This window comes from Etheostoma cragini, chromosome 8, assembly GCF_013103735.1.
Source record: "Etheostoma cragini isolate CJK2018 chromosome 8, CSU_Ecrag_1.0, whole genome shotgun sequence".
In the NCBI taxonomy this organism is placed as follows: Eukaryota; Metazoa; Chordata; class Actinopteri; order Perciformes; family Percidae; genus Etheostoma; species Etheostoma cragini.
Window position 1 is genome coordinate 16,479,341 of NC_048414.1, and position 14,998 is coordinate 16,494,338.

Below are 14,998 nucleotides of genomic sequence, written 5' to 3' on the forward strand. Positions count from 1 at the left end.
ATTTTGGTCACTTTAGGTTTTGCTGATATTGTGCAATATTTAGGAATATTGCACTTGGCAGCATTTTGCATGTCAAAACAGAAAAGTGATTTGTACATGACTCACATCACGAAGAAACCTTTACAAACAGAATTTTTCAGATACATTATCACAAATAGATTAAATACATTATTTATGCACACACTTTCTGCTTCTTTGACATATTGCTCTAATTTATCGTACCACACACAGATGGGCAGTGCTTCCCAAAGACATCATCATTCGGATGGCTTCCTGATGACAGCGGTCAAATCTGAATTTCATGCAGGAGTGCCAGGATCCAACCACCCATTAACCACCAATATATCCCTCAATATATTTAATCGCTTGGTTATGAATGATTTATCTGTGCGCCTGCATGCGGCGCCAGCCATGGGAACGCTTGGGAGCCATTATTCTGTTCAAGCTAACTGAAGATAAAGGAAAAGACAAATGTATTGCCCTAGTGCACCATTGGTCAAAAAAGAGGAATTGCATTGTCCACCATCTGCCACTTTCTGTAAGCTTTCTGTGTGCCTTAGTCTCTGCCAGCAAGCGTTTGCTGCAAATTCCACCAGATTCCAGTAAGTGGTGTCAGACGACTTTCCTGGGCTTAACGGGAAATCTGTCTTTGGGGTGCAAGATTATAACCTCTGCAAACCGCTGGTCAATGGAAAAGTCCTAATCCACTCATAGGCCAAACACTCCAGAGTGTAATATTGGCTCCAGGAGATATGGAGGTAGCCGATTTGACCAAAAACAAATAAATTCTGTACAGAATAAAATAAATACTCAGAGGAACAGCATGTGGGGAGCGGAGGAATATTTTGGTCTCTGTTTTCTTATAGTCACTTTAGGTTTGTTGCGACTGAATTCAGTGACTAGTAAAATGCTGCTATGAAGATGCGGACCCAGTTATTCCCCTCTGATTAGCCTGAAATAACTGCAAACTTCTGGATACCAATGCATTTAAATTTGTTTATTTACTAATTAAAAACACAAATTACAATGTGATCTGGGAATTCTTTAGCGTCATGCTAACATCTTCCACATGAATGCCTTTTACATTACGCTGCCATTCCACACACAACAGCCTCTCATCAGACGCTGATCATGACTTTTACTCTTGCACTTGGCCTAGTTATTATACAGCAGTCCAAACAAAGTTCTTTTAGTTTTCTGAAGGAATGCATGTAGTAAAAAAGTGTTGCACCGCAGCAAAATAAAACCAAATGGGAGGCCTTTCATGTCTCTGCAGCTTTAGTTTACAACAGGGTTTACGCTATGACTGAAAATATCATTGTCATGTTGGTGGCGGCTGAGGTAATGGCTACAGCCTCGTTGTGGAGGATGGCTCCCCTTCTGTGTTCGCCAGCCATTGTCGTCATCTTCACTTAAAACCCTGACACCAGACAGAAGGTGGTACTGATTGCGATGAGAAGAAGACATGCAGAAGAAGAAGAAAACTAAAGGAGGATCCCCTCAGAGCGGCCACAGTCCATTTCCAATGGAACGCTAAAGGGCTCTTTGACCTCCGCTATCAAAACAACTCAGAATGCTTTCTGTTTACAGTTCCATTGGAGTTGTGGCTGCCGGCAGAGAGCTCTGAGTTTGGCAACACTGGCTGTCACTCTTCTGTCGCCACGGAAATGTCTTCTTCCTCAAAGCGCCAAGGGGAAGCTTGAGGGCAGACACTCAGACCGACAGACAGACAAACCGCAGGCAGCCCAGCGCTCCGGAGTTGAAATAGCAGTCACTTCTCACAGGAAGTTGTTGCTCACTGGGATGCTTCACTGCTCAGACACAACAAAGTGGGCTTTTACAGACAAAACACACAGGAAGAAAAGTGTAGGGTTAAGCGGAGGCCAGGAGCAGAATGAGAGTTGAAATAGAGTGTGTGTATGCTAATGGTGTGGGATTTATGTACTTGAAACAGCTTGGACAGAGGTGAAGTTGAAGTAAACAATCTTAATAGACACATGGCCTCAAATAATGCTTAAGGAGTATATTTCTATTTAAAAAAAAAAAAAAAAATGTTCATACTAGTCTTTGTGCAGTCTGGTTGCCCTTTGCAACACATGTAGTGGTATGCAAACTGCTGGCTGGTAAGCTGTCAGTGTCTTTACACCAATGTCACTAGGACGACGTCTTAGTGACGTCTATTGTTCTTGACAATTTAAGTGATTCTGACTGTGACCCTCCTGAACCAGGACAATTTTACTCTCTCTTGCATTTCCTCTTCTCAGGCTGCCTCCTTATCCACTGTCCGGCCTCAAAGCGCTACAAGAACCTTCCTGACCCAATTTAGATGTCAGATTACTGTTGTGGAGTCAAACAGGCAAACAAGCAGTGTGTGTGTCTGTGTAACAGATCCATCTAAACATTCCTTTGTGTATGTGAGGCCCCTGCAAGGTTCACTGTGTAGCTGACACAACAAAGGGAACCTGTGTTTGTCAAGCAGCTTGAAGCCAGGCCCAACCCGAGGATGCCAGAGAAGCCTGGGACACTCTCAACCTACCTGAGGCTGGGCGTCCAGCTCATGGACACGACACAGACATACACACACATAACACACAATTCAGAATGCATTCACAAGTGATCACTGGCACTCATTTGCTTTCTAATTTGGATCTTATGACACATTTTGTGTTATGTCTCTGATGTAGTTAGTATCTCCTTGTCACTGCAAGGAAATTCATTTGGGATAATGAACGTGTTCACTGACATATTTTCAAATGATAAAAAGAAAAAGCACTGTCTGCTGAGAATAAAGAGAAGTGGGCTAATGACATTCAAGGTAAAACAACACAGCTGGAATTATAAAATATGAGAATGATGTTTTACATAATTGAACTAATAAGCTTTAATCATTATGTGCCCTGTTTTGATCGGGTATGTTACCACTTAATGCTGAAAATGGACAATGAGTTAATTTGGAAACAAAACAGTGTTGTCTGATGTGTCACCGTGTAGAATATAAGCTCCTATTTGTTTTCTTTTGATATTTTAACTTGGGGACTCTGAATTAGCATATAGTTGCTATGATAAAATGTATGGATGATAAGATCCAATGTTACCCAAACTGTAGATATAAGATGAAGATAATGTAAATATAAGTTCATAATTGTTGAGTTCCTGAAGTTGAAAGTAGTTTGACAAAAGAGGTCTTTCTCAAGGTTCACTTACTGTTATGTTTAATCATTTGTGGACAGTAACTGAGTGTTACAAATGTTACTTTAATGTCTGCTACTTGTACTCTACATACTACTCTACCTCTAACATGACAGCCTCCTCATTTACAGCAGACAGTTGCAAAATGCTGAGCATACCACGTATCAGTGGATAGACAGTTGGCAACATGGTTTCAGGGGTTACAATCTCTCACATATATCACCTGTAAACATGTGAATTCTTTTCAGACTTATTTGTGTAACCGGACGATCCTTAATTGCTACGATAAAATAAAATGTAAAGAAAAGTGTATTACTTTTCTTTACATTTTACTTTCGTTACATTTTATCTTTAGCTGTATTGTGTAATTGGTAAACGTTACAACAAAGTGACAAAAATAACCAGTTATGTCATGTGCTTCCAAACCTGCAGGGAGAAATACAACCATTGCATAACACGAAATCTTGGCATGCGCCACAATGCGTTTTGAAGGATGATTGGTGGAGCTAATTGCTCCCTTATATCAACAGCAAATCTAGCTTGAATTTCATTTCACATTAGCCTTCCTGAAAAAGGCAGTACTGTAAGGAAACATTTTTGGGCCATTTCTTTATACCGCAGTCTATCAGGCCGGTATTATTAGGCCTCCCTATACAGCTGCCAAGCCATCCGTGAGCAGGAGTAAACGCCACAGATGGCCTTTACATATTGCATACCCAGTGTTTGATGTCAGGATGGTATTTGAAAAGACACACTGCCAGTGCCAAAACAGGAAAACCACATTCTTATATCCAAACATATCAGGCCATTGGTACAGAAACCTCAATCTGCCAAACGCAATGCTGAAGATAAACAGCATGGATGGATTGAGGAGAATGGCATATGCAGAGATGGAGCACATTGAGAACCCCCCCCCGCCCTCCAAAAAAAAAAAGAAGACAAAAAAAGAATTTTAAACATTTAGCTGATGCACTCCTTCAGAGTGATTTATGTTAGGTTTATCAGTGGAATAATGAAATTCTGAGAAAATTAAAAGCAAGGGATAACAGGACTTGTTCTTTTATAATCTGATCTGACCCAAACAAATAATAATAATAAAAATAAAGACAATAAAAGATACTGACATTTGTATATTTTGCAAAAACAATCTGGAGTTCATTGTTAATCTATGTTTTTTTTTTTATTAACCTCTTTATACCTGAGGATAGAGTGCAAGCAAGGACAACAATCTCCCCCCGGCTTTGTGAACTTGGTGTACCAGCTTCTTCCCAACAGCAGGTTTGTCTTTGTGAATGCCATTGTTGAGGAAATGAAATAGTGCACGACTAATATCTCTGTGACCCTGACTGGAATGCCGAAAACATTATCAATTGCTTAAGGAGAAACACGGTGCAAAACGTGTAAGGTGCATTTCTGAGATTCTGGTTGATTTCTCAATGAACTTGGGCCCTGTTTTTCAAGTACGACCTGAGGCCAAGCCTTCCCAGTGTGTGTGTGTCTTCACAAAAGCGAGCCTCAGAGTGTGCTTGAATGGCAAAGGGACGGAAACAAATGCTGTTTGAGCTAGGTGCAGTGCAAACACAGACAGTGCATGGGTCATTGTGTGAGACAGAGAAGAGAACGAAGGACCCACTCACAGTGCAAACACTCCCAGCTGTTCAGAGTGAGGTTTGCATGTGTGTGCGCGTGTGCATGTGTCCATGCACTTGTGCTCGTCCATAGCTGCGGTCAGATACCAATATGGGGCCACACCTTATGTCAATGCTCTCTATTTAACGTTCACAGGTATGTAAACTTCAACGCCAAAGCATGCATTTGATGTATCCGCAAAGTTTACTCAAAAGGGGAGGAAAGTTAATATCTAATTCAGTTTTGCAATGTTATCTCATCCATATTGCCCATTGAAGCAAAACATGCTCAGAACATTCACTAATAGCTCTCAGCCAATGAGACCAATATGCGCTGGAATCAATGATGCAAGATGTTTTTTCAAGAACCATTTTCAAGCACATTGGAGTGCTAAGAGCCCTCTAAATGTCATAATAACGAACCTCAATCTTACTGTTTTATGTCATTTATGTTTTATTATTGCCGTTTTTTCATAGTCAAGCTGCCATTTTGAAAACAAAACAGAAATTATCCAGTTGAATTGTTGCTTCTGGACATAGGGAACATGTCATGATATCAATATTTCAGATGAAACCCCGTCCAAAGTGCCAAATTGACGAGGACTCAGTCTGTTCTCAGACCTTTTCTCATATCCTCTGGCTTATTAGGGACCAACAGAGAGTATTGCTCGTATTCGCTCCACTGCACACAAGGTCCGTGGCCTTTTTTACAGACACAAGCCATATGTCTGTCAGATTTTATTGTGAATGTAAATGCCTGGGTTCCATTCTCTGACCAAGGAGACTGAATGTGGTCTATGTATTTTTTTTATTGTAAAATCACCCTGTTTATTTTGTTTTTGTGATGAAATTCATTGTTCCTGCATTTAGTGTTCCCTTTCCTCAACTTTGATTCAAATTTTTTATTAACTCAAACTGCCGTAACTAACCCCCTTAATGCACTCCACCGTCTCCCACATGTCCCTCAAACACAACACAAATCCCCCTTTGTGACAAGCCCATCTGCAAACTGACAAGTCCATCCAATTTCAACTAAATCACCTGCATACAAATCAAGTCTTCAGAGCAGTTAGGCCAGTCCAATGGATCTGGAGAATGAAATGGCAGCACTGATGCCATAACACTTTCTCAAAGGGATTAAGCGGCTGTGGCGTATGGATATATATATATATATATATATATATATATATATATATATATATATGTATATGTATAATGGTGTGTATTAACTGTAACGTATCTTCTGTTTTATGTCTGGATTGGGTCCAGCCATTGATGATATTATGATCTCTGGAAATACTAGAACTTTAGTTCAATCCCCCAGACAGTGCCAACTAACTCATCTGTTTTTCTTAGTCGATTGATTCAGACATTTAGGAAGAAAAAGCTAAGAAGATGAATCAACACACACTTTTGCAAAATCGTAAATTAACAATGTATTATATATAATTGTAATTTAAGAGTACAGACATGTGTTTTCCGACTGCACTTTATTGTGCTCCTGGCTCAAGAGCAAATATTGGCCTGCATCAAATTGTTTGAGCATAAAACCTAAATCGTAAAAACAAAGCATCAATTTTGTTTTCTTATATATAATATGGCGGATGTTGGCACTAGGATCTCTTCTAACATAATACTGATGAATTAGAAAACTCAGTAATTAGTAGGTGTATATTAAATTACTTCTGTGAAACACACATACCCAACTACAGTCACACTAATATACTCATGAGCCAGGTCTAGACATGGCACAGTAGCAACAAATCCTAATCTCAGTCATTCTCAGGCTTCTCCAAGTGGAAACTGGACTATTTTCTTTCCTCTAAGCCATTTCATTCATTTTCCTGAGTGTGATCTTGAATTGAGGCTGCAGCTTTGGCGTGGTGTGCCAAACTGTCAGATTTTTGTAAATTGATCTTGCCTCCCTGTTCTGTCTCGGAGCCCTGGCCTGATCAGGAAAACACCAATGACAGTTTGGCTAGCAGCCTTGCTAAGAAGTGAACCCTATTTGAAATATCAAGATTGTAAATTAGTGTTTGAAGGTTTAAACATGAGAAAAACACTGCTCGCTCTTTGAGTTTCAGTTCAAACTTCAGGCTCCCCGAGTGGTATCGGACCCTAGTGAGGCCAACCCTCAGAAAACCTACTTTCCATCGGGAATCCAAGGCGCAGCATTTCAGCCTGAGCTAATCAGCCAGTAAGAAGCAGGCTGGGCTACAGACCTGCCATGCACACTTACAAATGCACAAATGAGCCACCAAGGACCTAATATATCAACAAGCATTGGGAGGAATAAATCAGATCACACCCTGCTTTCCTATCTACAGCTGTGACTGAACAGGAGAGAGGAAAAGGTCGAACCCATTGGCCAGGATAGGAGGACTGGGAGAGTTGGTTTAACCTGTGACCTCAAAGTTAGATGTACAAGGAGACATCTGACATCCAGGTCTAAAAGGTCACTTTCTCTCAGCATACCTCTGTGAATTGTCTCCCTCTGGGACTGCTTCCTCTCACTGTGACATGTTCTCAGACTAAATCTGAGCTTGGCTAATTTACGGAAGTGTTAAGATCAAGAAGAAGGGAGAGTTAGAGGGAGATGGCCAATGGAGATGGAGAGTGTATAATAGCCGTTTCCCCCCTCTTGCCTGGGGCCCAGTGTAGATGTGGTGGACCCAGCCCCAGACGCCACTCCATGGTTTGGCACACTCTGCATTTCAGCCCTCTCACTGTTTCCAGCTGAACCAGATCCCATGCAAACACATGGGCAACCGGTGGGTTTTCTTATTTAGTTGTCGGTCAAAAGTACTTAATAATATTCAAAAAGACAGTGCGACATATCATCCCACGCTTGCCAAAATATGATCCCCTTCTTTCCCCCCTTTCTCCCCAACATTTTCCACTCCACAGTTTGTGAAGAGTGCACGCAGATGAAAATGAACAGATACACAATGGTACAATCTTAAAAAAGGTTTGGCTGACAGTTATTAAAGTAATAGAGCAGACTGAGAAGAGGGTAAGTATGGAGCAAGGAGGACAGTGACCGCCTTTTAGGAGTCTGCGAGAGGACATATTTTAAATACAATGGCCTGTAATGCAACATAAAGCACCAGCAGTGATGTGGCATATGACTTACTCAGATTGATATGTCCTCTCTGACCCAAATGCTCTCATCCCTGCCTCAACTTTTTGAAGTTAAATAAACAACATGTCACTAGATCTTCCATGTACCACCCAAGTGCTGCAGTGTGTGAGAGACTCCCTGTGTGTCCGCAGTGCTTGTGTCTAAGTTTTTTGATTTGTGAGTCTCTATCCATACATGCTGTATGTGTGGACACAGAGAGACAGTTGATGCGTGTTAGCGTGCACAGGAATGTGTGCGCTACCAAGGAGCGAGCATGGATGTGTGTGGCATGTCTGTAATGACAATGGCGGGTGACAAATAACGCTGACGCACACTGTCCATGGTCTTGATCCTGCTTTAATAAAAAAGTGTTGGCTCTTTGAACATTTTAATTAAACTAAATAGGACCATCCCCACCCAGGCCTTGACGATGAGCTATGTACATTTGAAGACAAACAAGACCATCTGTTACAGGGCAGACATCAAATACATGTCTTTTTTATGTCACCCTGGGCCCGCATGTTGACTTTCATTATTTCTAAAATCCATCTGGAATTTTGATGGGCATGTTTTGAAGGAAAAGGCCTTGAAACCACAATGCAGGGATGTCTTGAAACAAAGGTCTCTGTGGTTGTGTCTGTTTCTCGTGGTCAACAACAGCCCAGCAGTCTCTGTGCTCAGATAGCTCATGTCTGTAATTTTAGTTTATGCCATCATTATTACAACACGTTAGCCGTTTTTCATGCAGTTTCTTGGAAATATACTGAATTGATGGTTTATGTGTTCTTTTAAGAAATTGACCTAAGACCATAACATATAGAGAGGCGAGAATGGAGTTCATTCAATTTTAAACTATAAGTAGGCAGAGGCGAAAACTATCCGGATGAGTGTTTGCTGCAGAAAATTGAATTTTTCTGAACAAATTACTGTTAATAAAAAAGGGGTGAGGTGAAAATCTAAAAAGTGGTCTTGTCAAAACAACATCAACTTTATTATATCATTTACCTATCCTTGCATTAGATTTTCTTCTCATTAACAACACATTTAGTGAAATTTTAATTTTGAAAAGAATTGTGATAAGTAGGCACTTTCTGTGAACTTTCTTCAAAAGTCCCACAACAACACTTACATTTGAGGTCCTTGCTTGAAGTAGGTGTGTTTTTAAATTCAACGTGTCAAAAAAAAATAATCCTTTAAATCCATTTTATTATCTAGTTCTGAAGTTAGTTTGTCTTTTTTTGTTTTAAAAGTACTGCCATGCAGGAGTCCACTGCAGAGGATGTTTTTATAGTATCTTTACCCAGATCAGTTCAGCAGTGTCTTGTTGCCACCAGAGGGAGTCTTCCTAGACAAACAATAGCTCCTAAAGGAGTTGAGTTCTGTATTCTAAACATCTGCTCAAAATCATCCTGACTCAAGCCCAAGTAATGGGAATATTGATGTTCTGTTTATGTTGTTTTGTTCATGCATTGCACTGTTATCAAAGTCACTGACAGAATCTTACTGACACATATTTATCATGACGCCAGTTTATTATTATTGGTCATTATTAGTCATGCAATTGTAATTTCTATTCATGCAGTTGGAAAGCCATTCCTCGGCTGTTTGATTTTATGGGCTTCACTGTTGTGGTGGAGCCAATCCGGGGAGCCCACACTGGTGGGGCAATGCCCAATGTTGCAAGTGACAAACACCAGCCTAGCCTGGGCCACAGGCCTATAAAAGGCCATTTTACTTCGGTTCTTTTAGTCTTCTGTACAACAACTACACGTGTTGACCTCAGACTGGAAGCCCGTCCCATTCACTGCATATCCATGCTGCAGGAGGAGGAGAAGGCGTGTAGCCCTTTTGTTACCTGTATTAGAGTAGTACCTGGCTGTTGGCAGTAACATGGACTGCGTTTAAGATGTCTTCAGAGAGTAGAAACAGCGAGCGATGTACAAAACCTTGACTCCAAAAAAACACAGGGTTGGCAGTGAATGCAACTAGTTGTTTTCTAACTGTCTGGCGCAGCAAATGGGAAGCGTTAATTAGGCTCTACCGTGAAAGTAAGGACGAATAGGAGGCACTTCCTCCAAGAACTCATTCACCTTTCAAGTCCGACCCTCTCTCAAGTTTCATTTTGGAGTTCTTAGCCACCTTTCAGCTCGTCATCAGCATCTCACCTGTACTGCTGGACCATGGATTTCACACGGTCGAAGATTTCAAAGGCGCTTCAGCTTCATATCGCGGAAAATCGGCGGTATACGTGCATCTGGAAGGGTTAGGAAACCTGCCAATGTGAAAGGAAAGCGTAACCACTTTATGTTACAGTGCATGGCCTCCGGAAAAAGTGGTAACGATCATGCACAAACCCCTCCGAAAGCGGAGTCTCTACGTGTTCCTGTGTTTTGGCATCATATACCTCAGACTTGGGTGAGTTTCCATTACCTGTGATTACATGCGTAGACTACTTTCTTCACATGCGCAAACCTGAACATCAAACTCATTGCGACACTCTGACTATTAAACAGGTAACAGGAAGGCTGCCCTCTGACCTCAGACTTAAGCCTTATGTGAAAAACCTATTTTATGCAGGTGTATGTAAAAATATATATATTTCAGTCCTATGTCCAAACGCCTGTACCCGGGAAATGTGTCGTGCGTAAAAGTGGCAGATCAGGTTTTATGCCAAAAGACAATATATGATCGATTCGTATTCGCCATCAAAGAGCTATTTAGTTCGCTACATGAGACTCCTGCTGCTCCTTTGTCGCACAAGATAATTTGAGCCGCTGTCATTGCTCCAGATCTAGCTCACCCTGCATACCTTCGTTAATAGCGGCAGCCTGAGTTGTAGTTCCACATTCCATTGGTCAGACGGAGTTTTTACCTGTTCTGCAATAATTTACATTGATGCATAAACACATAAGCACTTCTATCTATTCCTAATCTTCTGCGCCTAACGCAGTGTCTCTCAAGCATAATCACATTAGAATCTGAGAGGAATTGTGTGTGGTGAAAATCCATCTGGGGAGTTTTTGTACATGGTGTGCATGCAGTTACCGTTTCTCCACTTACGAAAAGCATATTCTGACTAGTGAAATAACATGATGGCTACTGCCTTCAAACTATAACTTGTGATAAGCCTTTATTAAGTACTTACGTCATAATAAGTTACACGGTCTAAATGTAGACTATAGGCTCGTACACATGCAGTGGAGGATAAGTTATTTTCATTTTTCTAACACTTTTGCAGTTTATTCATCAATAGGTCTATTTCTAGGCAGCTTTAATGCGACACTATTTGATTTATTGAATAACTGTAACCAATTGTTATGGTTAAGTGAAATCAATTCATTAATTGAAATATAAGAGGCCATATCAATAGACTAATTATAATAAACTTTAAGGTTATTTTCCTGATTTCATAGTATTTTCGGAGTTAGACAATGCTGGATGCCCCAATGAAGCAAACGAAAAAGGGTCAGCCCTCCCTGGTAGACTCTCATGTGGAGTGAAGCGTGTAAATGACTTCAAGTTCCACAGATGCTCATATCACATAACAGTAGCTCCCCATGGAGGCAAAGTCACCCATCTCCGTGTTCACTGAGCCTGAGCAGTTAGCTCATTCCTTCCATCCTTTTACTAAATCTTTCATGGTACCCTCTTCATTTACAATGACTGGAGCCTGCAGGTGTTGAGTGAGAGGCACGATGCTGAGGCGATAAAAGCCCTCCACTCACTAAGCTCTGCCACAAAATCTCCCCAAGTATTTTATTGTTTCTGCGCAGATCCAATCTCTGGCAACAAGAGTGCTTTACATGTTCTAACTTCACCTTGCAATCCTTAATATTAAATTTTACAGCAGCCAAATTAATAGTTGAATATTATAGGGTCACCAAATCCCATTAGAGCGCACCAGAATATAGACGCCTGTGAATGTTACAGTGCTTCCACAGGAAATAGCAATGTCACTGAAACTCATATATGAGTATGTTTCTAAAGAAATATTTTAGGAAAACTTAAAGGACATAAAACTGCATAGATCCCAAGAAAAGTTTAACAATATTATCGGAATATCATATGGGGAAAGGACATTTCTACTCAGCAGGATACTGACGCTTATGCGCACTCTCACATAGACACCCGTACGTAACTATTAGGCTATGAGAACAATATCTGTCGTATTATAAAGGCTTTATTGCGACACCAACTTGTTGATTCATAATGACACATCCTGCCAAAGAAATGTGCAGATTTTTTGAAAATTGAGCTGTGATAATGATGTGAGGCTCAAACAGCTAGCGTCTGTTTGTTTATTTTTGTCTGGATGGTGAGGTGGGGTGGTGGAGGAGGTGTGGGGGTAGTGATGATGAATGAAACCTTCTGCACGTCCAACGGGGATCGGATCAGTGTCACCCTATTGTCCCGTTGTGGCAAAGTGGGCGGATAGCAGTGTCTCTCCCTGCCCAATGGCAGGCACGACTCACGACGAGAGTGGAGAGAGGCACTTTTCTGCCATGCAAAATCCCTAAAACCATCATCATTCTGGATCGGGAACCCACAGTACTGTGCAACAGCCTCCGCCGCTGAGAGATGACAGAGCCAATCTCAGCGCACACACGGCCCTGGGAGCTTGGAGCTGCGTAGAGCGCACCAACGACAAGGAGACGCACAGCACCTCTTTTTGATTTCGGCCAAAAGGGACCTAAAACCGGGAATTAAGGGAGTTTGTTCATCCTGTCTGCGTCGTCTCTCTCAATCCGAACGTGGCCATTTGCTCAATGTCATCATGATCATCTTCTCGTCGCGCAGTGTACTGCTGTCAGTCTACTATCCACAGATCTTTCTGATCCTGACGAGTGGCAGCTACCTGTAAGTTTGAGTCAATTAACGGGGTCCTTAATTAACTTCAGAGAGTGCGCGCGCTCATCCTCACTAACGGAAGGACGCACGGGTTTGGTTTTGCTCTCGTGCAGCTTTCCTACCGCGTACAACGGTATTTTCTAATCTTTAAACGCCAGTTCTGAGGTGAAATCTTTTGTTCTCCGTATCCACGGATTGGAGATCAATTTTAACTTGTTTATATTCTTTCGAATGCAACGGCACAAGGAGCGGGCGTCGCAAAAGTGCAACTTAAGCAGTACATGTGATTTCATTTCAAGATATTTTTTACACACTTCCTAATGTTATACAGGCGTAAATTCAGTAGAGAATGCTCATCAGTGGAAACACCGTTGGGAAAGTGATCCGCGTGGGAATAAACTGATTAGTTGAAAGCCTGAACGCGCTAATGTGCCGTCTGCAAACGGATGAGCAAGTCTTGTGAGTAAGCAGTGATGGTTTGTAGCTAGCTGTCGTGTTGCAAATATTTTACAAGATCAGAAAACATTATGGTAACTGCTACATAGATTCATTTTGGCCACAGAGTGGCAGAGATGTTCAAGACAATCGGATGCTGAGGTTGGGTCTTTTTCCCTGTGAGGAGAAATTCACACAAATATGGGCACTTTTTACGCATGTGAACACCGTTAACCTGTCAGAGCGTTTGCCTGATAATCTGTGTGCATTACCTCATCTCTGATTCAATCTCAGTATTTTGATGTTATCATTTGAACCCACATCTTAGATTATATGCCTTTAACGTCCACGTGATTGACACCGTAATGCGCTTCGGCTTTGAATTAAACGAAAACTACTCCTGCAAAGAACACTGGCTTTCTTAAAGCTTCCAAAAAATTACTCTACCACGCTGCCTCGCTCCTTCTTCTGCTGCCCGGAGACCCCAAACCTGATGCTGAAATAGATGTGGGTTTTATGGTTTTCTGTTAAAAGTGGGCTACACTGCTAAATATAGTAAGGGCTTGCGCGTTCAAACTACGTAGCCTACCACTGTTTGTTTTGATAACGTTTTCTGTTCAGCCTAAACCACAAAATACGTTTTTGGGGAAAACATGTATAGGGATTCAAAATAATGCAATGCCCCTTCCTCAAAGCTACTGAACTATTTGTTTTGGCTTGTTAAACTGCAAAATCTGAAGAACTGTGGGTGGCAAATGAGCCGTCAGCAAAAGGATCTGACCATGGAGAGCATTGGGGCTATTGCACACCTCACACTCTAATATCCAGGAATTTCACACTAAAGCTTCCAATGGCAATAATCTAACCATTTTCACTCTGATTTGTTAATATCACACTTGCCTAACCAGTGTGTGACTTGATATATTTGGTATAGTTTACAGATGCAAATATAATTTTGTTATGAATTAATCACCTTCAGTGTGCTGATCCTTTTATTTGTAAATATGCTGCAAAAGAGAAAATCCTATTCAGGACTAAAATAACAGTTTATTTCATGCTCTTGGAAAGCTAAGAGCATTTATTCACTTGACTTAGTTAAGTTGTTTCTCAGGTATTTTTGAGAGTGCATTGCTCTGTAGAAGATGCATGCCTTGGAGCTTGATAGTGTGTCAGTTATGTTCAAAGTCTCCCATGCGATGGAGTAGGTGGCTGTGAGCACTCTGTATGCCATGACGTAGACTACAGTTTCTCTTAAGGCCAAAGTACCCTGTGATGGAATCTGTAAGCTCCTCACCGCTTACATTGGTACTGGTTACATTTTTTTCAATCACGTTTTTCCAAAGAAATGCTTTTTGTTGTCAGGTTACACTGGCCTCTGTTTCTGTGATATTTAATGTTGGATGTTTAGTGTGATTGGTTCCTCTATTGGTCACATTACATCACACATTTTCTGATTAAAATAACCTATAGTAACCCCATGTTTTGTCCAAAAAAAATCAAATTATTAAGGATAATACTTGTCACCTGCATAGGTGTCCGAGCCCTTGTGCTCATACAGTTCATTGATCTTCAATCAGTCCAACAAAATCACAATTTGAAAGAACATATCAACACGAATATGGCTTCTAAGTCACAGAGCTTTTAGCACACACAATTTTGGATATACACTTTATAGTATCAAGGCTCAAACTTGGCAAACATTCATGCCACCAAACAACTACAGAACTTCATCTCTCTATCCCAGCTGTGTTAATGACGCCAGTGATCAATCAAACAC

The 14,998-nt window shown here is 41.1% G+C and overlaps 1 protein-coding gene across 2 annotated transcripts in view; it reads left to right on the forward strand.

Annotated features, from left to right (window-relative positions):
* The first annotated feature begins 9,717 nt into the window (after nt 1-9,717).
* The window catches only part of wnt7bb (wingless-type MMTV integration site family, member 7Bb), a 32,178-nt gene continuing 26,897 nt past the window's right edge, over nt 9,718-14,998 (forward strand). Inside the window, exon 1 of one of the 2 annotated variants that reach the window (XM_034879402.1) lies at nt 9,718-10,353. In XM_034879402.1, coding sequence (XP_034735293.1) covers nt 10,283-10,353 — 71 coding nt within the window. In that variant the 5' untranslated portion in view covers nt 9,718-10,282. Of the gene's footprint in view, nt 10,354-12,336; nt 12,796-14,998 lie in introns of those variants that run through there. The other variant, XM_034879401.1, reaches the window with a different exon arrangement.